The following is a 26399-nucleotide window of genomic DNA, read 5'->3' on the forward strand; positions in this document are numbered from 1 at the left end:
ATTCACGCGTTCATCAAGCCCACACCTGGTTTAGTTTCCATGGCACCTTCATTGTAAAATCACTCCTTGCAGATGAATTCAATTCCCTTTTCTTGCTCTCTTTCATTTACTTGCCTGAAAAAAAGCTGCCTTTAATGAAGTTCAATTGTCTTTGTACTTTCTACCTTTACCGTATACAGCTGAACCAATCTCTTTTAAAATTCATAACCATTTTCTTCATGTGGGGCCCTCGTAATGTCTCTGAAAGGACTCTTTCGTATCTTCTTCTTGCTCCTCACACCTCAAACACTCTCTTTTTTCTTCTAACTCTCAGTTAGCATCCTCTTCCATCATTTCATGGAGAAAATAGTCACAATAAGAAGGAGCACACACTCTTCAACAAGTCTAAACCTACATGCATCTCCACTCATATAACCTAGCTGGTGGATCCTGCTTCTAATTAAGGAGAACGTCTCCACTACACAGGATTTTACCCTCTCAAGATTACTCCTGAATGTTGGTCCTCCCGGTGTCCTTTCTCTGTCCTGTGTAATTGATGTTACTCTGCCTATTGGATGGGTTTTTCTCATCATCATCGGCTATCTTAAAAAACACAAACAAAAACTCTCTCTTGATCCTAAAAGAATTGTCTATATTCTCTGTCTTCTTTCTCTTTTTTAAGTTGACTCTCAAGTATTTAATATGTGTAAAAGCATATGTGACTGAAACATGTTTTAAAATACAATTTACCAAAGCTCTGTCCCTTGATGAGTTAATGATCAATACAAAAAAAAAAAAAAGACTACATATACAAGAAAATGCCTTCCTTTGAATTAATCATCTTTTTTTTTAATCAAATGGAATAAGACATTTGTTTAGACTGTTTTCAATTTTAAACCATCAGCAACACTGATGAATTAAACTGGTGCCACCAGAATACATGCCGTTGCTGAGCTATACACCTGGGTATGCTCTTTAACTTTTGCTTGTGTTTTCACTTCTGTTGTCTTATTTTTTTTGCTTCCTGTGTAACTGTTAGGAACAATGCTAAGACTTGGTGCTTCAGACCACGTTAAATAAAGTGTTTGTGTTATGTAACATGTTTATTTACTTGGCATGTTTAACTTTGGCTCTTAATACTTTGAATTACCATTCTCATAATTCTGACTAATATTTCCTTTGTCATTCTATTTATAGCTTGTTGATTTTTCACATCCGGCACTTCCCAATGTTCAGTTGTCTTTCAGTGCTCTCTGCCTTCCTCTTTGTGGAATTTAGCTTCAATCCAGTAGTCTATGTCCTCTCCACTAATGCTATAATAGCAATCGTTGGGGGTTTCTCAGAAACATGGTTTCTCATGTCAGATGCACCTTTTCCCCACTTCATTATGCTTTTAAGCTTTGGTTAAGTAAAACGCATGTTCAGGAATTCAGAGGATTCTTACAAACATCTCTATGTATGCTGAGGTAGTTAATTTACACCACCAACCCATTAACTTTACCACCTTGTCCTTGTACATTCACTCCTATCTGTCCTGTTTCAATACCATGAACTTTGCACATAGGCCACCTGTCATTAGATAGTGTCAAAATTTAGACATTAATACATAGTTTTCATGTTACTATGGAAATGATCAAACCATGCTTAGCTAAACCAGAGGCAGCATAAATAAATATTTCACATGTACAGGTTAGGCTGGAGGGGACTTTGGGAAGTCATGTGATGGATGCCTTCTCTTGCTGAGAAGACTCTTCACCGCATTGTGCTCCCTCCATGTCTCCTCTCTCTGCAGCTGATTCATGTCTTTTCAGCCCCAGAAGAAGCAAGCCAGTTTATAAGAGTGAAAATTGGAAGAAGGAAGTTGAAAACTGAGAAAAGCCCTCTGCTTATCTGAGTGAACTTGCTTGAGTGAATCAGGGTACAGACGACTGTCTGGAATAATCTAACAATGGAACACAGTTTTCTGTGTAAGGAAAGGACCAACAAGTGATTGAAAAGAATAGTCAGAGGAATTTAAATACATGTTTTTACTTTTTTTTTTAATTTGTGAAATACACAAAATACAAAAATACCAAAGATCTCAAGGACACAGTAACATCTTACAGTTATTCAGTTTCATTTTCTAGAGGCAAACATCATTAGCAGCTTCTTTTTACCCTTCCAAGGATATTCTATTTATGTGTATATATTTGAATATACATTTAGTCTGTTTTCATTTATGTAACAAGAAAGTTATGTGTATTTATTTTGGATTTGTTCATATCTGTTCTAATTGTGTGAACTTACACTTGACTTTTTGTATTTTATGAAAAGAGGACAAATCATTTTGTCATGGCAAGAGCTCAGTTGCAATTTCCTGTTAAAATTGGGATGCTCTTTATGGCAGCAACTTTGTAAATAATTTTCATTTGAAAAAATATATAGAAGAAAATAAACACTTATAGCTTTACCACTTAGAAATAAGCATTATAAATAGTTTATTGTCTAGACATATATGAACATACCCAAATATTTCATGATACTGTAATCATACCATATATATATACCCTTATGGAAACTTTTCCCCCTGAAAAGTTTATTTACATGTTTTATTTTAAACCACAAATAACAAGTACTAATTTAAATGGAGAAATATTTTATTTTCTGTATTGAAGGACCATACATTTGAGAACAATATCAAGCTCTCTCTGGATGGAGGGCCCTCAAGTGGAAAATGGTGCCTACCGGTGTATTCATGCAAGTCTAGGTGTTGTGATGGCAACTGTACTGTGTGACATATGTGGCCTATGACGCACTGTTCTGACATCCTACCAAAACCCTCTCCTTCAGGATCCAAAGTGGGTACGGGCAGGCCTGGAATAGGAGAACACAAAAGGCAAGGAATTGAGACAAATCCTTAACCTGCCCTTTGTTTTCAAAGTGCAAGAGAGGGAAGGGACCACGAGGCCCAGGGAATTCAGCTTCCTGCTCCTCTTCTCCACCTGAGTGAAGCTGCTCTAGCTTAAACTATGGCATCAACCCTGATAGAGAAGCTTATGCGTAAGGAGAGAACATAGAGTAGATCAAATCATCTCTGAAAGGAGCCAGGGAGGAGGAGGATGTAAATGCAAGACAGTAATAAGAATACTGTTCAAATATGGCAATGCCATGGAAATCTGTATGTGGGTCTCCCAGGTGGAGCTAGTGGTAAAGAACCCACCTGCCCATGCAAGAGACATAAGAGACGTGAGTTTGATCCCCGGGTCGGGAGGATCCCCAGGAGGAGGGCATGGCAACCCACTCCAGTATTCTTGCCTGGAGAATCCCATGAACAGAGGAGACTGGCAGGCCATGAACCGTAGGGTCACAAAGAGTCAGACATGACTGAGTGACTAAGCATGCACACAGCAAAAAGATGGTCATGGCTCAGTTGCTGTCCTGTGAATTTTAAGCTATAGTTATTACATTGTAGTTTGATGAATGATTTTTATTTTCCTTTGGAGTTTGCTGTATTTTTTTTAAAGTATCTATTTATTTATTTTGGCCATACTACGTGGCATGTGGGATCCTAGTTCCTCAACTAGGGATCAAACCAATCTCTGGAGTGGAACCACGAAGTCTTAACCACTGGACCTCCAGGGAAGTCTCAAGTGCCCATATTTTTAAGGACTCCCTCTTCACCAGAATGAGTCCGTTGCTGTCCTACATGAAAGGGACTGCAGCTTCAGTACATGTTCTGGGAATTTCTCAAGCTTGCCCTCTCATCTGAGGTCTCTGGTTTGACATAACTGGTATCTGCCTTGACCCCTCAAAGCTGGGTTCTACCTCAATATGCAGCCCTTGGATGGCTCTTTGGGTGAAAGGTGCTCCCAGGAGTTAGAGAGCACAGAGGCTGTGTAGCAGACCCACTGGACAGCCTGCTTGTCTCTCAATTTTAGTTTTGCTCCTTGGATGCACTCTCTGAGATTACCCTTCCAAAACCACCACCAAACTCTTCACTCAGTCATGTCTGACCTCTGTGACCCCATGGACTGCAGCCTGCCAGGCTGCTCTATGGAATTCTCCAGGTAAGAATACTGGAGTGGGTAGCTATATTCTTCTCCAGGTATTGAACCCAGGTCTCCTGCATTGCAGGCAGATTCTTTACCATCTGAGCCACCAGGGAAGTCCTGAGATTACCTTAGTTCTGTCTGAATCTCCTCCCTAATCCCCATTCAGCCCAGCTCTTAGACATCCACTTCTCCTTAAGAGGATTTTAGACAATGACATGTAATGAAATTTTACCAATTTCACTGAACAAAGAGCAGAATTATGATCATGATAATTCACTAAAAAACAAGATAAAAGAACCAGTACAGAAATATTTTATCTAAAAATTATTAAAAATACCCAATTTTCACTTATAGATCAATGTATATCATTTATATATATCTTATTTATATTTTTCATTTATATATTTCATTTATAGATTGATATATAGCCACCAGGGAAATCCTTATGGATCAATAGGTACATAAATTAGACTTCTCAAAGCTATTTGTTAAAACTTTGCCTACATAACAAATAGAGGAAATCATAGGTGAGCAAATATTTTTTGTCATGAATTTTGAAGTGTCATAGAAGGACTCTTGTCAAAATTGTCTTCTCTAGCTGTCACCTGCACTAAAAGACTTTAACTGTTGCCAAAAATAAGTCATTCATTTTTAACAGGCAACCACGTGATTTTTTCCCCTCCTGTTTTTTTTATATTATCCAGCTACTCTTTTTTTAAGAGCCCTTTTGGTTCATAGCAAAGTTGAGGGGAGATTTCCTGCATTGGCCTGACACCATGTATAATTTCCCCCATCATCAATATCTGCCACCAGAGCATTAGTTTTGTTACAACTGATGAATATTAGCCCACTGATATATCATTACCACCCGAAGTCCATAGTTCACGTGATGGTTCACTTTTAGTGTTATCCCACAGACAGAGGAGCCTGACCGGCTGTGGTCCACGGTGTCGCAGAGTCTGACACAACTGAAGCTACTTAGCATGTGCACACACGTGGAATCTTACAAACGTAAAATGACATGTCATTATGGTATCATGGAGAGTATTTTTACTGCCCTAAAAATCCTCTCTAATTCCCAGAATGTCCTACAGCTGTAATCACACAGTATGTAGTCTTTTCAGATTGACTTCTTTCACTGAGTAATATGTAATTAGGATTCCATCTCATCTTTTCATGGCCTGATAGCTCATTTTCTTTTAGGACTGAACAGTATTCCATTGTTTGGATGCACCACACTTTGTTTATACATTCACATACCAAGGGGCATCGTGGTTGCTTCCAAGCTTTGACAATTATGAATAAAGCTGCTAAAACAACATTGTGCAGTTTTGTGGGGACATGAGTTTTGAGTCCACTTGGGTGAAAACCAAGACACATGATTGCTCGATCATATGGTAACAATATGATGAGTTTTGTAAGAAACCACCAAATTGTCTCCCAAAGTGAATGTACTATTTTGCATTTCTGCCAGCAATGGTTGAGAGTTGCTGTTGCATTATATTCTCACAAGCATTTAGTATTATCAGTATTCTGAATTTTGGCCATTCTAACGGTGTCTCATTGCTTTAATTTGAATTTCCCCAGTAACATATGATGTGAAGCATTTTTTCATATGCTTATTTGTCATCCAGAGATCTTCTTCCGTGAGGTGTCCATTAATACTTTTGGCTCATTTTTTAAGTGGGTTGTTTGTTTTTCTGTTACTGAGTTTTAACAGTTCTTTGATATTTGATTAATAGTCCTTTGCCAGATGTGTCTTTGGGAATATTTTTCCTAGTCTATGGCTTGTCTTCTCATTCTCCTGCTCTTTCATGGTCTTTTTTTAATTTTAATAAAGTCCAATGTATCAACTATTTCTTTCATGGATCACACCTTTGTTGATGTACCTAAAAAGTCATTGCTCTACTCAAAGTTATCTAGTTTTCTCCTATGTGAGGTGTTTTTCTTAGTTTTGCATTTTACTTTTAGTTCTGTGATCCATTTAAGTTAAATTTGTGAAGAGGGTAAACTCTGTGTCTAGATTCATTTTTTTTTACACCTGGATGTCCAGTTGTTTCAGCACCACTTCTTGAGAAGACTGTCTTTGCTCCACAGTATTTCCTTTATTCCATTGTCCAAGATAAGTTAACTATATTTGTATGACTCTACTTCTGGGCTCTTCTATTAATCTATGTGTCTCTTCTTTTACCAATACCATACTATTTTGATTTACTGTAGCTCAGTGGTAAGTCTTGAAGTCATATATCCAACTTTGTTCTCTTTTAATATTGTGTTTGCTATTCTGGGTCTTTTGTCTCTTCAAATAAACTATATAAACTTTGAAATCAGTTTATCAATATCCACAAAAGAACTGTTGGAATTTTGATTACGCTTGTATTGAAGCTATAGATCAAGTTGGGAGGAACTGACATCTTGATAATGTCAAGTCTTCCAATCCACGAACATGGACTGTCTTTCCAATTATTTAGTTCTTTGCTCATTAGAGTTTTTAGTTCTCCTTGTACAGGTCCTGTACATATATTGTTAGATTTATATCTAAATATTTCATTTGGGCAATGCTAATGTAAATGGTGGTGTGTTTCTAATTCCAAATTCCACTTGTTCATTGCTGGTGTATAGAAAAGCAATTAACTTTTGTCTATTAACCCTGTAACTGCAATCCTGCTGTAATCACTTATTAATTCCAGGAGGATTTTTGGCTGATTATTTTGTATTACTACATAGACAGTAATGTAATCTATAAGTAAAGACAGTTTTATGTCTTCCTTCCCAATCTGTATACCCTTCATTTCCTCTGTCTTAGTGCATTAGCTACAATTTCCAGTACAACATGGAAAATGTGTGATAAGAGGGAACATCTCTTGCCTTGTACCTGATCTTAATAAATATGCTTCAAGCTTCTCATCATTAAGTTAGCTGTAGGCTCTGTATAGATATTCTTTATCAAGTTGAAGAAATACCTCTCTATTCCTAGTTTAATGAGAGGTTTTTAAAATCATGAATGGACATTCAGTTCAGTTCAGTTCAATCGCTCACTCATGTCCGACTCTTTGCAACCCCATGGACTGCAGCATGCCAAGCCTCCCCGTCTATCACCAACTCCTGGTGTTTACTCGAACTCAAGTCCATTAAGTTGGTGATGCTATCCAATCATCTCAGCATCTGTCATCCCCTTCTCCTCCTTCCTTCAATCTTTCCCAGCATCAGGGTCTTTTCCAGTGAGTCAGTTCTTCACATCAGGTGGCCAAAGTATCGGAGTTTCAGCTTCAGCATCAGTCCTTCCAATGAACATCCAGGACTGATCTCCTTTAGGATGGACTGGTTGGATCTCCTTGCAGTCCAAGGGACTCTCAAGAGTCTTCTCCAACACCACAGTTCAAAAGCATCAATTCTTCGACATTGGATTTTGACAAATGCTTTTTCTGTATCTATCATATGATCATATGATTTTTTTTCCCCTTTTTAATCTGCTGATGTGATAGTGAAAGTCACTCAGTTGTGTCCAACTCTTTGTGACCCCATGGACTATACAGTACATGGAATTCTCCAGGCCAGAATACTGGAGTGGGCAACCTTTCCCTTCTCCAGGGGATCTTCCCATCCCAGGGACCGAACCCAGGTCTTCCACATTGCAGGGGGATTCTTTACCAAGTGAGCCACAAGGGAAGCCCACTGATGTGTTGGATTATATTAACTGATTTTTGACTATTGAACTGTTATTGCATACCTGGGATAAATCCCACTCAGTTATACTGTATAATCCTTTTTATGTATTTTAAAATTTGATTTCCTAATATTTTGTTGGTGATTTTTGCTTCCCTCTTCATGAGAGATACTGGACCATAGTTTTCTTTTCTTGTTTGGTTTTGGAATTAGGATAATTCTAGTCTCATAGAAACTCCCAGCTACTCTTCGTGTATCTGTTAACTTCCAAATTTTTCAGATTGTATTTTAGGTCTCAAACATATTCCACCTTAGTTGACTAACCATAACTTTCTTAAACATCAGCCTCATCTCTTCCATGAAATTGCCCTGAACTAAGTAGAATCAAGATATTGATTTTTCATAGACATGTCTTATATATGCAAGCAATCACCATACTCCATTCATAATATGTTCTATCAGTTCAGTTCAGTTCAGTTGCTCAGTCATGTCCGACTCTTTGTGACCCCATGAACTGCAGCACGCCAGGCCTCCCTGTCTATCACCAACTCCCGGAGTTTACGCAAACTCAAGTCCATCGAGTCAGTGATGCCATCCAACCATCTCATCCTCTGTCGTCCCCTTCTCCTCCTGCCCTCAATCTTTCCCAGCATCAGCGTCTTTTCAAATGAGTCAGTTCTTCAAATCAGGTGGCCAAAATATTGGCGCTTCAGCTTCAGCATCAGTGCTTCCAATGAATATTCAGGACTGATTTCCATTAGAATGGACTAGTTAGATCTCCTTGCTGTCCAAGGGACTCTCAAGAGTCTTCTCCAACACCACAGTTCAAAAACATCAATTCTTCAGCACTCAGCTTTCTTTATGGTCCAACTCTTACATCCATACATGACTACTAGAAAAACCATAGCTTTGACTAGATGGACCTCTGTTGGCAAAGTAATGTCTCTGCTTTTTAATATGCTGTCTAGGTTGGTCATAGCTTTTCTTCCAAGGAGGAAGCAGCTTTTAGTTTCATGGCTGCAGTCACCATCTGCAGTGATTTTGGAGCCCAAAAAAATAAAGTCTGTCGCTGTTTCCTTAGTTTTCTGAATGTTGAGCTTTAAGCCAACTTTTTCACTCTACTGTTTCACTTTCATCAAGAGGCTCTAGTTCTTCTTCGCTTTCTGCCATAAGGGTGGTATCATCTGCTTATCTGTGTATTATTAATGTTTCTCCCTGCAATCTTGAGTCCAGCTTCTGCTTCATCCAGCCCAGCATTTCTCGTGATGTACTCTGCATGTAAGTTAAATAAGCAGGGTGACAATATACAACTTTGATGTACTCCTTTCCCTATTTGAAACCAGTCTGTTATTCCACGTCTAGCTCTAACTGTTGCTTCTTGACCTGCATACAGATTTCTCAGGAGGCAGGTTAAGTGGTCTGGTATTCCAATCTCTTTAAGAATTTTCCAGTTTGTTGTGATCCACATAGTCAAAGGCTTTGGCATGGTCAATTAAGCAGAAGTTTATGTTTTTCTGGAACTGTCTTGCTTTTTTGATGATCCAGTGGATATGCTCTATAATATATCAAAATTCAACACACACATAGTCTTGTAAGATATTATAATTGGAGGAATTTGTAAAGGTCATCCCTCTATTTTTTTTAACAGTTGCATGTGAATTTACCATTATTTCAAAATAAAAAGTTAAATTTAAAATTTTAATGCCCTCATTTTTTTTCTCTTTTAAAACTATATTATCCTTTTAATATACATGTAAAATTTTATATGCAAGAATAAAAACCTTTTCTATGACTCTACCTTATTTACTTTGCCAAACTTTCCAATTAATTCTCTTTTTATTGTGATTTCAGGGAGGAAAAGACTACATTTTTAGAACAAGGATATATATTAAGTTGTTTATAAGAAAATTTTTACTATTTAATAATCTCCCACATATGTTGGCTCTTTCTTGTGCTATGCTTAGAATACTAGAAATCCTTCTATATTTTAAAACAAAGGGAGGGAAAAGCCAACTAAGGTCCCTCTGTCCACTTCTACCTCCTTCTCAATCTAGTCCTTTCCCCTGTAGAGTCCATCACCTCCTATGATCAAACTTCTCAGTAACAAGACTTCACAGAGTGAGTGCAGAGATAAAAGCCGGGCTGATAATGTAAAAACAAAAGCTGCCCAGAGAGTCAGAAAACACAGCACTTTATTTTAATTGCTATATTAAATAAAAATGTGAGTAAATCAAAGCAATTCCTACTACCTATAATTGAGATGCTGGGAGCAATGACTCAGAAATGCATTTGAATTTCTGATTCTGCTTTGTACTGACTTTTCTGAGCTAATGTGCTGATTTTAAAATACTATACTTTTGCTGGAAATCTGCTAGAGGCATTGATACACATATTCTTCAATCCTCTGAATATACTGATTTTCGGACTTCACTAGTGGTCCAGTATTTAAGAATCTGCCTGCCAATGCAGGGGACATGGGTTTGATCCTGGTCCAGGAAGATTCAAATGCTGAGGGGCAACTAAGCCCGTGTGCCACAGCTACCTACCGAGTCCACGTTCTAGAGTCCACAAACTGCAACTACTGAGCCTAAATGCCCAGAGCCTGTGATTGCAACAGGAGACGCCAGGGCAGTGAAAAGCCCATGCACCACAACTAGAGAGTGACCCTTACTCACTGCACCAGAGAAATCTTGCGCACAGCAGTGAAGACCCAGCGCAACCAAAAATACATACATATATACATTTAAAAAATTTAAAAACTTAAAAAAGTACTGATTTTCATAGTTACTAAGATCACATCACAATGAAGAATCTCATGATCTCTATGGCCAGATTAGAACTCCCTATTCTTTAAGATCAAAGACTTCATTTTTACACTCATTGTGGAATCTCAACATTTATTACATCATCTGGACTTTGTTCCTCCATTATAAGGTCAAATAACTGATGCCACTTAGAAAAGGGGGGAAGAAAGTCAATGAAGTTTTCCTCACTTTTTAAAAAGTTTGTCAATCAGATTGGAAAAGGCTATAGTTGTGGAACATTAAATTTAAAAATAAAAATCACATAAGTAAACAGTGCTGCCAAGCACAAGGTCACTGTGTTAATATACAATATGTAACTGACATTGAGTCATCACTGTTCAGATTTTCCCTGGGAGGGACCTTTCTGTTTTGTCATCTTGGAAGACAGTTTGCTGTCAGATTGGATTCAGATTTAGTTGGGTATGGAAGTGATACATCAATATTCCAGTATGTGAAACTTCTTTTTATAGGTAAGAAAAGCTCTTATCTTTGCTTGTTCAGAAGGCCTCAGCTCAAAAAATAAGGGATTTTTAAAATTCCTTGAATTACAGTTTTATGATGGAAACTCTCCCCCTGTTCGTTACATTTTTAATCTCCTCATAAGCTTCATTTTAAGGCAACTACAGTTTTCTCTAAGTTTTATAATCTATTGTCCAGATCGAAACCTGATAGGCCAAGTGAGGAGATAAATGAATGCATTTTCCATTTCAGTGTAGGGGCTGAAAAGCTCAAAATTGAAAAAAGGAGAGATGTGATACGCAAAATCTATTTTAATATCTAGGAAAGTCATCCCTTCAGCCTGAGTAACAAGATCTTGCTCATCATCTCACTGCTCAGAACTAAGATGCATAAAGCACTATTTTAATTTGCTTTTATCTGTAAAAATAAGCAAGAAAATTTCAGTGGCTCTGATTATTATAATGATGCTATTAAACCTCTCTAACAGGATACCAGAGATGTGGAGCAACTTTCTGCATATGTGAGCTAAGCATAGATGAACATTGCTGTGCCTATGGCCATGAATCCTGGATTCCAAAGAAAAAATACTAGGTCAGAAAGGAAGCATATATTGGGGAAACATGTATTTATTAATAACACTTATTTAGGGTACTTTAGATTCAGACAAGATCATTGATTACATGAGTTAATAATTTGAGGCTATTTGGAGTACACAAAGACATGTGAGACTCATCGTTCATCATTGAAAGACTAGTTAGAGGTGTTAAGAATCCCTAGTTAGAGGTGACAAGATTCATAGCTATGAAAAGATAACTTGGAATGCAAAGCAACAATTGATAAGTGCAGACAATAAATGCAGTAGGAGTTCACAGAGGGGACAGATCACTTCCAGATAGATTAAGCAGGCAATATTTCATGTAGAATGGAACATTTTAGTTGAATATGCAAATTAAAACATTAAATGTTTGTAAAGTGTCTAGGCCCTTTGTTGAATGCTGCATGGAAATCATGGAAATTTATGTCATGATCCTGCCCTAAAAGAGTTTATAATATGGTCAAGAAAATGACTCATAAACACATAAAAAGCTAAGTAACAATCAAAGATACGTTTCAAGGCAGTGCTAGAAATGATCATGACAGAAGGCAGTTTGTTATTAGTTATGCTAATTACTTATGCGGTAAACAGTTGCTTTAGACATTAACAGAAAAATGATACCAGCATTTGATAGGAAAGCTATCTCTTTTTGTGTCCCAGGATTCTACATACCCATGTTTTTCTCCTTACTATTCCAAAGACTCCTCCTCAATCTTTTTTGTCTTTTTTGCAGGTTGATCCTTACCTGTAAATGCTGAAGTAGCTCAGGGTTCAGTCTGCGGCCCTCTTCTCTCTTTTGCCTCCATTCATTCTGTTGAGGATCTGATCTGGTTTCATGCCTTTAAATTGTATCTACATGCTGATGGTTGACAAACTGTATCTCCAGCCTGGACATTTTCCCTGAAGGCTTGCTTTGCTTATTTTTATCTCCCCATTCAAACCTCTACATGATCGTCTACAAGACAATGCAAATTTAATGTTAAACCGGAGTTCCTAATTTTCTCTTTACAATTTGCTCCCCTTACAGTCTTTCTCTCCTCAGTAGAGACGGGAGTTGCTTGGGCAAAAACTCTGGAGTCATTCTTGACTTTTTCTTTCAAACTGTCTATCGAATCTATCAGCAAATGCTATTAGCTCTGCCTTCAAAATGTACCCAAAATCAGACCACTTCTCACCTCCTCCTTTACTTCCATTCTGATTCTAGAACCTATCAATAACCACCTAGATTATTATATCTGCCTTCTGTTTGCAACTCTTCTCCATCCTTGTTTCAACCAAACAGTAATTTTTAAAAAATATTAGTCAGAGCCCATCCCTCTTCTACTCAAAGCCATCCAAAATGACTTTTCATCTTACTAACAAAATCTAACATTTTTATGTGACCTACATGGTGCTACATGAGATAGTCCTTCACTCTCTCTGACCTCATCTATTTCCACATTCTTGCCTTCTTGGTGATCCTTAGGCCAGGGGCACCACTGTTTCAAGCTCTTTGCTCTTGCTGTTTTCTTTGCCTTAAATATTCTTCCCCAAGATAACTTCAAAGCTTACTCCTTCACCTCCTTCAAGCCTTTACTCAATAAAATATTCCCTGGCCACCTCACGCTATCTTACACTGGGTTCCCTCAAATAACTCCAATAGAAAGATTTTAGAGCAAGTTGTTTATTGGGGAGATGACCCCTGGAAGGGCGGGAAGGGAATGAGAAATGAGCCAGGGAAAGGAAGACAAATAGGGAACATTTGTAAGCAGATTACTTCTGTGGCCACTTGGGGCTCATATCCTACTGGGAGCTCAAGGACACTGTATGGAACATGCCTGACGGTTGGCCTGTGTGCAGGGTGTCAGCCACCATTTCCTGTTAGACCTGGCTTGACGGATGCTCCTGGTCTTTGGTTCTGTTCTTGAAAATTAGAACTCTGCAACTGTGTTATTAAGGGGGAAATAATTGGTCAATGTTGAGTCAGTCCTTTCTAATATCAGTGATTTCTTTCAGATATTAGATCTGAAGGAAATAGATGTTCTGTTGAAAAGATTATAATTTTGTTTGTTTGGTTGGTTGTTTCTGACTGGTTGGTTTTTATACCTAATAAGCTCTGAGTCTGAGTGTGCAGGGAGAAGAAAGGATAAACATACAAGTATACACACACACAATGAATACTCAAGTGATCAAAACACAAAAATGTTTACACCATTAATTGTGCTCAGCAAGAAGCCCTTAAGTATAATTTGGTGCATAAAAATTTTACATTTTTTAAAATAACTTCAGTGATTCAAACAGTTTTCAAATTATTTTCTCTTGTGTTTTCACAATATAACTCGGTGTTTATACTTTTAAAAAGATTTTCTAAAGGGTCACAAAATTTACGAACTGTCAACTCAGAAGGGCTATTCCTCGCAGGATTATTTGTCCTCTGAACATTTTATATAAAATCCTGAACAGGAAAGGACAGGAAGCCCGAAGAGCACCTCCAGCCCCCATCAAGTAACTCTTTCCTGCCTGTCCCTGAGTTAAGGCAGATTCGAGAAACAAAGCAGGAACCGTGGGTCGACTTTCCACCTTTTATCCAAGATATCAAATTGAGCGTCTTCCTTTCATGCTATTAGTCAAAATAAAGTTTGGGATGAACTTCTCGATCCTCTTCCTTTGTCAGAGGCCTCCAGAAGCTCTCACATTTGACCGCAGTCTCTGGTCTGATGAAGACTCTCCTCACTCACCTCTCTTGGCTCTGCTCCTCCTCTGGCTCATCCTGAGGGGTCTGTCCCAGGGTCCCAGCCTTACTCTCTGCACTGATCAGGCCTTTCCACGTGAATGTCTCCCAGCCTGGGACTGTTTCCGGGCAGGTGTCAGGTAACTAGGGCATTTAACTGCGAGATTAGTGAAAAGGCTTGCTGTCTAGCTGTGATAGCGACTCAACTTGCAGTTTGACTCAATTAGCCAGTTTAGAGTCTAGTTTCACAGCAGGAAAGTTCACACATACAAATCAGTAGTTTTGAGAAACCTGATGAAATAATGGCTAGTTTACCCTGAAAAGCTTTGCAATCTAGAAGCCAACCATCTGAGTAAATGCCATCGTAATTAGATAATTATCCCAGCCCTGCGGTTGCCAGGGCCTTCTGCCAACATCATCCTTCCCCACTTGCTGCAGTTTCTGTCTCACAAGGCTTCCTCTTCTCACTTGCCTCACCAAAACATAAAACTAGACCTGGTTCTTCCCTTTCAGAACATCCCCACTGGGTCCCCGCTTCCTAGAGTTGTTTTTAATACATTTTCACTGTTCTTCCACTCTCACCTGTTAACAGTTAAAATCTTAATATCATTGGGCTTTTAGCTTTCAACATTAATAATGAAGCAAACTAATTTAGTGACTGTGCCCAGGCTTCACCATAATGCTGTGCATGGAACTGGCTTATAGGAAGGACAGATAGGACCCATGTTTTCTGAGATTGAGTCAGATGATGTCCAAGGTGGATTTCCTCTATATGAACTCTAATACAGGGTCCAGAGTTGGACCTTATATTGAACCTACTGTGTGTGTGTGTGTGTGTGTGTGTGTATGCGCTCGCTCAGTTGTGTCTGGCTCTTTGCAACCCATGGACTATAGCCCACCAGGCTCCTCTGTCCCTGGAATTTTCCAGGCAAGAATACTGGAGCAGGTTGCCATTTCCTACTCCAGGGGATCTTCCCAACCCAGGGATTGAACCCACATCTCTTGTGTCTCCTGCATTGGCAGGTGGATTTTTATTACCACCTGGGAAGCCCATATTGAACCTAGACTTATTCTCAAACCACATCAAATAGAAATATTGAAATCTTCTCTAGAAACAATTTCCAGGGAAACATTTGGATGGTGGCAATCACCATAGTCCTCAAAAGCAATGCTGTTTATTTTCTTCCTTCTTCTAGAACTGTTGTATGTATATACATTGAACATTAAAGTTATGTGATTTTGATTATCAAATTAAAAGCTTAAAATACATTTCCACATTGAGGTCAGGGCAGTAATATCCAACTGTGGGGTTTTAATTCATTGGCTTTTAGAAGAAAACAATGTAATTGCTAACATAATTTGCCAAGACTTGTTAGAAAGCCTTAAGAAATATTAATAACTTTAGCTCAATAATTACATTTAACAAATTTATCATAAGGAAATAATCAGGGGGTGTGTGAATATGGTTTTAGCCAGAAGAGCTGCTTATAATAGTGAAAATAGCAATCTATCTAGATTTCAAAGATTTAATGACTGATTAAGTAGACTACAGTATTTCCATGTAATGTTGACTTTTAAAATAGTGCGATTGTGAAAAATTAATGACATGAAAAGATGTTCATATTATACTAAGTTGAAAAAACTCAACTTAAAACGTGGTTGAAAGTATGTAAATCTTTTGTACAGTTGTACACACACAGAGAGAAAAACAATATGGCAGGACATACCTCACAATGTCAGTGGTTATTTCTGTGTGGTAGAATTATATGCAATTGCATTTTCTTTCTTTTAGTTATCTGTGTGTGCTAAGTTGCTTCAGCCGTTATCTATCTCTTTGCAACCCCATGGACAGTAGCCTGCCAGTCTCCTCTGGCCATGGGGTTCTCCAGGCAAGAGTACTGGAGTGGGTTGCCATTTCTTCTCCAAGGGATCTTCCTGTTGCAGGGATCAAGCCTATGCCTCTTATGTCTCCTGCATTGGCAGGCAGCTTCTTTGCCACTAGAGCAGCCATTTTTCTACAGTGTACATGAACTACTTTGCTGAAAAAAAATTTTTTTAAGGGTTTGTTTCTCAACTTCTTTTCAATGTTCCCTTTTAAAGGTGTTTGTGGTTGGGGTTTGCACAGCACCTGAGAAGGTTTGGTTTTTCCTGTCTGTGACTATGTTTAGGTTGAGTGTCCCAAGGCTCATTAAATAGAAGACAACAAACAGGGATTTCCCAGCTGTAAATGAAGGGGGAAGTGTAGCCTTTGTTAGCAAATGTTCCAGGTTTAGTAATGGCCAAACTGAGCACAACAGTTTTCTTTGCAGATAAAATTTAGCAGAAAATTATAAAATATCCACTAAATGTGATATTTTGAACAACCAAATGAGATGATTTTGATTTCTTTTCTTTAAACAATTTTGATCTCCTCACACTTGTGACTCAAGGCCCAGGAGAGTGGAGAAAAAGGATATTTCTTGATGGTTTCCACAGAGAAAATAGATCATTTCAATTGTAGTGATTCAATTCAATTCAAATTGTCAAACTTTTATTGAGTAACTATGTGGAAGTCTAGCACTGTATTAGAAACAGTGGGGCATTCAAATAACTCACGAAGACAAATGTCCTGGAGGAACTTGCAGCTTTTACATAAAGACAGACAAATTAATAAATATCTCCTAAATATAAAATGGGCTTCAATATAAGCACTGGGTCATCAGAACAAGAGTCATGGTAGCTCAGGAGAGGGAGAGGTTAATTCCAACAAAGGGAGCGGGAAAGATTTCTTAGAGGAAGTGAGATTCTGGCTCACTTCTGAATAAAGAGAAATGTATTAGTCCCCTGTTAGTTACAGGAAACAAAATTCCAACTAGCTTGAATTTTAAAAAGCAGCTCATCAGTTTCTATAATAAGGATGTCTTGCTTTAGGCAAGGTAGATACAGGCGCTAACATGATGACGTCAGATTTAGTTTCCATCTCTGTGTTGACTTTGCAGCAGTCAAATTCTCCACAAAGATGACTGCTGAAGACAGAAACTTATATTCTGAGGGCTGGTAATATAGGCCCTTCCATTTCCCAACAACCATTGATTAAGAGTCAGTGAAGATTCTCACTGGCTCTGCTTAGGAACCTGCCATCCTAGGCAAATTGCTATGGGCAGTGGGTCACATGCTCACCTCTGGAGGGAGTTGGGCAGGGGCAGGGACGAGGACTGACAATTCCACCAGATCAGGTAGAACTGGGGAACTATGGCTTCTCCCAGAAGCAACAGAAAGTACAGGGAGCTGAGCAAAACTACTGGACAAATACTACCATTACCATATTTCATTCAGACGGGCAGAGTGTTGTAAGGTATATGAGGGCAAAGTCTTTGTGAGCAAAAGAAAGAGCTTGGGCTGGGATGTGAATGTGGGAAAATGCAAAGTAAGTTTTGAAAACAGTGAGTACAAGATGCTGGTGGTGACAAGGAATTCTACACCTATGATTACAGTCTCTGAATTGAGAAAATTTTAATGATGTTTTTTCTTTTACTTAGACACTTATAACTGAGGAGTTTTGCATATACATGCAATCATACATACAGCAATTATTTAAATGTAATGGGAACTTATATTTGAAGTATATCCTATGAATACTTTTGTGAAGCAAAAAATTAAACTGTCACCAAAACACTGATTTTAATGTTTCTGTCTTGTATTTTCAAAAGATTTTATATTGACTTTGCTTAGAATAATGTATACTTAGACTAAATCTCTTTATCAAAAAAGTGAATTTTATTTCATTTAAAATATAACTCAGCCTAGGCTGAGTACTGCCCATTTCTAGTAAATAATAAATGTACACAAATGCTTCCTTGAACTTACGTCAGTAATTATAAAATCATCTACCAGTTTTAAAAGCCTATTTGGATGAGACATTTGTTTGTTCCTTGGCATAGTAGAGACTAAATGTGAATTCATCTCATGATTCATAATATCCCCATGGGCTATGGTGATATTGGTGATTGAAACTGTACCAATTGATGTTTTAATCCTTTCTGTCCTTCAGAAAGGAAAGAAATCAAAACCTATGTTTTTGTTATTTAGAATTCATTGCATCAAGCTCAGATTGTAGATAGAATACAGAGTTAGATCCTTACTAAATGAATTTAAAATATAAATTAGATATGTGGGATTCTGACTTTGAGAAATAAATTGTAGAGGTGACAAATTGGTGAAAACTTCAAGCCAAAAAATCCAAACAGAGATGATGAAGTATTCTATTATTTGTAATTGCTGGTCATGGACTGTGGCATAGAAATAAAAGGTCAATTTCCAGCTCAAACTCTGTCTTGAACGTCATAATTTGGGGCATGGTAACTCTCTTCACTCTGCATGAATTTCCCTGTTTTCACACCGATTCATATTTTACAGAGAGGTTGGAACAATATAGGAAATAATAAATATGAAGCACTTTATGTTCTTCAGAATGAAGACCCCCAAATAAATGAAATAACAGTGAGGTTGTTGTTGTTCAGTTGCTCAGTGAGTCTGACTCTTTGCGACCCTCACGGACTGCAGCACGCCAGGCGGCCCTGTCCATCACCAACTCCCGGAGCTTGCTCAAACTCACGTCCATTGAGTGGTGGCATCGGTGATGCCATCCAACCATCTCATCCAACCATCTCATCCTCTGTCGCCCTCTTCTCCTCTTGCCATCAATCTTTCCCAGCATCAGGGTCTTTTCCAGTGAGTCAGCTCTTCACATCAGGAAGCCAAACGATTAGAACTTCAGTTTTAGCATCAGTCCTTCCAATGAACATTCAAGGTTGATTTCCTTTAGGATTGACTGGTTTGACCTCCTTGCTGTCCGAGGGACTCTCAAGAGTCTTCTCCAGCACCACAATTTGAAAGCATCAATTCTTTAGCATCAGCCTTTTTTATGGTCAAATAATTGGGTACACTATATGAAATACTTCCTTATAAAACAAGTAAATTAGGGATGAAATTTGATACTTTAGAAGGATTCATTTCAAAATATGATTTTACAGAATGTTAAACTAGCACATCTAGACTCCATCAATCTAGAAAAAATTGACTCATACAGAACTTCTGTAAAACATATTTTGCACTATGCAAAGTTATGCCTTTGTGATTTAATTAATGCTCGATACATAGAAAAGAATGTGTTAAATCAGTGGTACTCAAGAGATATGTGTCATTTAAAGTTATAATTAACAAAAAGTCATATGATTGTTATCTGCCTTTTAGATATTTTGTATAATACTAAACATACTTACTAATATAAAATAAAGTCTTGAAAACCCATAGATATTAGGCAGAAGAGCCATGTGTGCCCTGTCTTATAGTGTTCTTGAGGACCAGACTAAAAGATGGTTAAAATCCATATATCCAGCCAGAATATATTCCATAGGAGGCAACTGACATAGTCACAAAATTTTAAGCAAGGTGCAAATATGTAGTATTACTTTCATGTTTAATACCAGAACATGCTGATCAACTTGGGCTTCCCTAGTAGCTCAGCTGGTAAAGAATCCACCTGCAACCTGGGTTGGGAAGACCGCCTGGAGAAGGGAAAGGCTCCTACTCACTCCAGTATTTCATGGACTCTGTGAAAGTCCATGGAGAATTTCATGGACTGTATAGTCCATGGGGTCACAAAGAGTCAGACAGGACTGAGTGGCTTTCACTTTCATCCTGATCAAACTAATATCCATGTCCAGTTGGGGAACAAGGTTTCAAGAATGGGATCAATGTCCAAAAAATGATGAGATAAAAAATGAGCAGCCTGCCTCCTCCCTGCCTCCTAAATAGATCCAACACACCTGAAGAAACTGTTGTTGTTCAGTTGCTAAGTCATGTCCTACTCTTTGCAACTCCATGGACTGCAGCATGCCAGGCTTTCCTGTCCTCCACTATCTCCTAGAGTTTGCTCAAATTCACATCCACTGAGTCGGTGATGCCATCCAGCCATCTCATCCTCTGTCGGCCCCTCCTCCTCCTGCCTTCAATCTTTCCCAGCATCAGAGTCTTTTCCAATGACTCAGCTCTTTGCATCAGGTGACAAAAGAATTGGAGCTTCAGCATCAGTCCTTCCAATGAATATTCAGGGTTTATTTCCTTTAGGATTGTCTGATTTGATCTCTTTGTTGTCTAAAGGACTCTCAAGAGTCTTCTCCAACACCACAGCTTAAAAGTATCAATTGTTTGGCACTCAGCCTTCTTTACGGTCCAGCACTCACATCCGTACAGGACAACTGTAAAAACCATAGCTTTGACAATATGGACCTTTGTTGGCAAAGTGATATTTCTGCTTTTGAATATGCTGTCTAGGTTTGTCATAGCTTTCCTTCCAAGGAGCACGCATCTTTTAATTTCATGGCTGAAGTCACTGTCTGCGTGATTTTGGAGCCCAAGAAAATAAAACCTGTCACTATTTCCACTTTTAATATTTGCCGTGAAGTGATAGGATGAGATACCATGATGTTCATTTTTTTTTAATGTTGAGTTTTAAGCCAGCGTTTTCACTCTCCTCTTTCACCCTCATCAAGAGGCTCTTTAGTTCCTCTTCACTTTCTGCCATTAGAGTGGTGTCATCTGCATATCTGAGGTTATTGATATTTCTACCAGCAATCTTGATTCCAGTTTGTGATTCATCTAGCCTGGCATTTTGCACAATGTACTCTGCATGTAAGTTAAATAAGCAGGGAGACAGTATACAGCTTTGTGATACTCCTTCTCCACTTTTGAAACAGTCAGTTGTTCCAAGTCCAGTTCTAACTGTTGCTTCTTAACTCACAGAAGAAACTGATGTTGAAAGCATTGAAAAGAAGCGGTAATTGTTGGCCTTCATTTCCAAGAATTCTTCCAGGTCTGTCTCTTATTCTATATCCTGTTCCCAAATTCCCTTCATTTCTTGACTCTTTTTCTTCTGATCCTTAGGTGAACTTGCTGTCTCTCTCTCACCCCTAATTTTGTCAACCTTGTTTTGAACCAGTAATTCTGTTTTTCATCTTTTAAGCTTCTCCGTGATTTGACTATCGATGACTTAGTTATCCACCTACTCCTCGTGTACAATAAACTATGAATAAAAGACATCTGCTCCTTTTCCCTGTGGCAGCCCAGTGGAGCCTGAACCAAGATGCTGTTTGATTATGAAATGAGATCTGGTTTAAAATCAACAAAAAGATTTTGAGTAGGCTTCAGGACAATCTGACACATAGCTCGTCTTGCTCTTCCTGGATAGGTTAGGATCATTGGCCATCCCTTACTAATCATCCAATGCCTGTGACAGAGATTGGCCTCCATTGCAATTCTTGGTACATAAAAGGACTTCAGGAATTATTTAGTAAAAGAATGAATAAATTAGTCACTCAGTTGTGTCCGACTCTTTGCAACCCCAAGGATTATAGCCTGCGGGGCTCCTCTGTCCATAGAAATTTCTAGGCGAGAATACTGGAGTGGGTTGTCATTTCTTTCTCCAGGGGATCTTCCGGACCCAGGGATCAAACCTGCATCTCCTGCATTGGCAGGCAGATTCTTTACCACTAGGGCCACCTGGGAAACCCTTTTGAAGGTGTGCATGAATTTATAAAATATGATGAATCTTTAATTAGTAGAACGTATTTGGTGAAGATTTCCATTCACATTTCTTTTAAGGAAAGAAAGCAGGAAACAACTCAGCACATCTACTTGTCATCGCTTTCAGAACATCTGTGGTTTTAAAACAACTTTGAAAATAGTCACTTGCCTAGAGTAAGGTCTGACTTCTGCTGCATAAGCAGTAAAATGTTCTAAATTCACATATACTCATACATACCCTCATAGACGGCAATTAATAAAATACCAATTATGGAGCCCAAATCTTCTTCACACTTTGGTTCTTACAGGGGGATATATAGGTTTATACTCAACTCATTAAAATTAAGTCAAAATAAAGAAAAAGAGGAAGGGAACAACAGATGCACCGTCCCAATCTCTTGCATGAAAAGCTGCACATTTGCTCTAGGAATCCCAAATAAGAATATTTACAGGAGCAGCTGATGAAAGCAGCATGGGCTGGCATATAAAACGCTTACTGTTTAGTGGGAGGACACATCTTAAATAGCAGGCATCTCTCTCTCCATCAGCCGGAGCTCAGCGTTTGTGTTTCTTCAGGTGAGCTCAGCGTTTGTGTTTCTTCAGGTTGATCGGCTGGATGTGGATAGCTTGTTTAGCAACATTGAATCGGTGCATCAGATATCAGCCAAGCTGCTGTCATTGTTGGAAGAGGCCACGACAGACGTAGAACCAGCCATGCAAGTAATCGGTATGTTTACTCTCTTCTCAAGTTCTCCAGTACAACAGGAAATAATATTTTAATAGCCTCCCATTGCTTTGGTTTTATGTTTCTGACTCACCAAGCTTCCCAGGAGATATATAAATGCTAAACGCATCTTAGGGCTCATTGTAATTACACACACTCTGTATTTATTTTCACATGGGTTTATATTCATTTGCTGAAGTCCCTCAGTATCACTAAGCACCCCATTTGCTTTTTTAATCTCCAATCTTTCAACCTCTTTGCTTTCCAGATGTTCTCTTATTTAGTTTTATGGCTAACAGTTACTTGATTCTTAAAGAATTAAACATTTAAATACTTTAATAGCTTTACTGATTTTAATCACAATGTCTCTTATTCATCTTATGACTCAGAATCCACCGATTTGGGGATTGTAACATTTGCAAGGAGAGTTTACATGATTATTAAAACAACTTAACAACTACTTTTCCATTTTCTCTATATTGTTTGCTTTTCAGATATGTTTCTACTCTCACAAAGTCATAGATTATTTTCTTATTCTGATAAGATTTTGAAAAAAATTACAGAGAAATCACTGGAAAAGTGTTGGGTCAAATTTTTGTTCCCTCTATATTCTCCATTCATTGGGCATTTATGTATCAAATCACATAATGAATATCTATTAAGCAGTAGCATATGCCAGGATTCTTAGGAGCTTCAAAGGCATGCTGTGCTGTGAACTACTTGAAGGCAATTGCCACAACCAAGATACCACAGACACAGTGCCATATAGGCCAAAATTTTTTTTTTAATGTGTTGTAATCACTTTTTCTGTTTCACACAAAATATTTAACATATGCTCATTACAAAATATTAAAACAATTTGGGAGTATACAGTGTAATCCAACCCACCAACGCAACAAGCATCCCCTTAAATAACCATTATTATCAGTTTGATATGCATCCTTCCTTTGAGACACACACACACTCACACCTTATATTTTATTCCCCCTCATTATGTCTTTGTTAATGGGGCTTCCCAGGTAGCTCTGCGGTAAAAGAATCTGCCTGCAATGCCGGAGCTGCAGGAAATGCAGGTTTGATCCCTGAGTCCAGAAAATCCCCCAGAGGAGGAATTGGCAACCCACTCCAATATTCTTGCATGGAGAATCCCATGGACAGAGGAGTCTGGAGGGCTACAGTCCATGGGGTCTCAAAGAGTTGGACACAACTGAAGCGACTTAGCATGCACACACACAATGGAAAAATGTCATGAAATTGATTTTGTTTCATATTTAAGGAAGATCCAAAATTTAACAAGAAAGACTGATCTCATACAAAGGTGGAACAACCTGGGCCATTTGTAGTGTTTTACATGTCAAAAGACCAGCCCACTTAAAAATACTCTCCCACAGACAGGTTTTAATTATCATTTCTTGTGATTAAATGTCCCCATTATATACTGCAGAACTTCAGGCCATAAAGAAAATACATTTATATGGGGAATTAGAGAATTCTTGAAAATGTTGCTTGGGCTTAAAGTATTAGGTCAGATTTCAGCAAGTGAGGTCCATGTTGAGAAGACTAAGTGGAAATAATAGCGTGAACAAAACCATGGACAGCAAGTGCCAAGTGTGTTTAGGAAATGGTGAGTGACAAAGCTGAGCTGGAGTGAGTGAAGGATTCCCATAAGGGAGGAGGGAGAAATGAATCTGTTGTAGAACAGGGACAAGCTGTACTTGGAATCAAATTTTGGAATTTACTCTGCAGGTAATGAGGAGCCATTAAAAGATTTTTCAGCAAGGATGTGATGAGACACAAAAGTTTCTGGAAAAAGGAAACTATGGCAGGTATGAAAAGAATGGATAGAAAGAGAAAATGAGTCCTAGACCAGTAAACAAGTCATGGATAATGTAGCCATGTGGTAAGAAGCAGCTAGGCTAAGGTGAATACACTGAGAATAGAAAATAGGTGTCAGATTCAAGAGAAATGTGGGAAAAGCACAAACAAAATGTAGGGGTTGGTTGTATTTACTGGAATCAAAAATAATTCCGGGTGTAAAGAGTCTTGTATTCTGATTTGTTTAGAATATCGTGGTTTTAGCCTGTTAAAGCATCCAGTCCAGTTCAGCATTTGTCCTGGACTTCCTCATTTTTCAAGGATGATCGTTATTTATAGTTGCACCACAGAGATTTGGTAAGACCTCTTCATCGCACTTTAATCTTTGACATGGCTTCTCTTGGCAGAATGTTAAGAGTCAGGTGCATTTGAAAGAGTTCTCATGTGGTAAGCTCTGAAAGAGAGCCCGTCTCTCTTTCCCAACCTTTTCTAGTCTCAAGGATACTTATACCTTCCTTTGAAGTACAGCACACAGGGAATTGACTGATAAAATGATGACTTTTGGACATGAACAGCTAGCAAGAGCTAACTGCTTCCTGTTCTGGTGGGGGTGGGCGATGTACTTGATGCTACAAGTCCTGAGGCCACTGCATAGAGCAGCAAGTTGCGTCATGACCCCTACTGGGTGGCTTATGCCCTACACCAGGACTAGTGGGAGGCACGAAGCCCCTAGAATGACAGTCAATGGGTTTAGAGGGATACACAGAGAATGAAAGATTAGATGCAAATGAAATACGTGTAGGAAGTGGAGGCCATTTGCATCAAAGGTGAATTTTCTGACCATATTGTAAATGCTACTGTGAACTTTAATTCAGAAAATGCAATGTGTTAATGTAAATTATCATATGAATACATATTTTAGTGGAGCATCACAGTAAAATAATGCTTTTTACTAAAGGAAGAAATCTATGGAACAGAAATATTGTGGTGCATATGTAATATACCTGTGATACTCTATTAATTGAAATGGTAACTGCAGTCAAAGTTCACATGCAGTTTTACATATATAAAATTGAAGTGAACTATATATAATATTCAGAGAATATGCACACTTTTTTTGGTGTTGGTCACTAACTAGCTTTTAGAAATTGCATTTTGTTCAAGATCAGTTAGAAGTCTCTAATTAAGATATTCAACAAACAGATGGAAAAAGTAACTTCAGTTTGTTAGTCTTTACAATTGCAATTACTGAAAACAAAATTTATCCCTATGGATACAAGGAATTAACTGAAAGATAATTAAACAATGAGAGATCATATTGTATAACAGATTTAATTGTGAAACTTTATAATTGTATTTTGGAAGATTTGAATTATGAAAATAAGCTTTTGGTAGAACTTCTATTTAGTCAGATAAAGTTATGTACCCTGTACCAGATTTTACAACATCTAGAAAAATATTTAAAAATCACAAATAGAAACAACTTGTTTGATGAGTTTTACTTCACAAAAAGAGAGAAAAGAAAATGGAAGCAAGAAGACAAGAACTTTGAAAATATTTAAGCTCAAATATTTACATATTTTAATATAGAGAGATATATAACCTGAATTTTAATCTCTTACATTTAGTAGAATTTTCTGTGAGCTTATGAGGTGCCTCTGTGTTAGGAGGAAAGTATTTTCACAATTAAAAGTATTATGGTTTATATATTTGAGCGGCCAAATATATAATGATAGTATTAGATTTTAAGCATAGAATAAAACAGAGTCCATACTGATACGAATAAATGAGAAAGGAAAGCTCTTCCTTACTTAAATTTCAGCAAATAAATATAAAGGAAAGAGGAAACTTTTAAATCTCCATTAGGTAAAAACTACAATCATCGTCATAATTATCATAGAAGACTCCACTGGGTGATGCCAGATTTAACAAGTGGAAGTTTGAGGAGAAAAATATTTTCATAGTTTCAAAGTGTCTCCAACATAAGTATTAACTTCAAAGGGAAAGATGGTAACTTTTCAGTGAGAAACCAGGCAAAGAGTATCTTAACCAA

General features: G+C 38.0%; 1 protein-coding gene across 1 annotated transcript in view; it reads left to right on the forward strand.

The window, feature by feature from the left end:
* ARHGEF38 (Rho guanine nucleotide exchange factor 38) overlaps positions 1-26399 on the forward strand; it is a 138989-nt gene that overhangs the window by 46408 nt on the left and 66182 nt on the right. The window contains exon 3 of the mRNA XM_043438302.1: positions 22411-22534. Coding sequence (XP_043294237.1) covers positions 22411-22534 — 124 coding nt within the window. The remainder of the gene's footprint in view (positions 1-22410; positions 22535-26399) is intronic.

This window comes from Cervus canadensis, chromosome 19, assembly GCF_019320065.1.
Source record: "Cervus canadensis isolate Bull #8, Minnesota chromosome 19, ASM1932006v1, whole genome shotgun sequence".
In the NCBI taxonomy this organism is placed as follows: domain Eukaryota; kingdom Metazoa; phylum Chordata; class Mammalia; order Artiodactyla; family Cervidae; genus Cervus; species Cervus canadensis.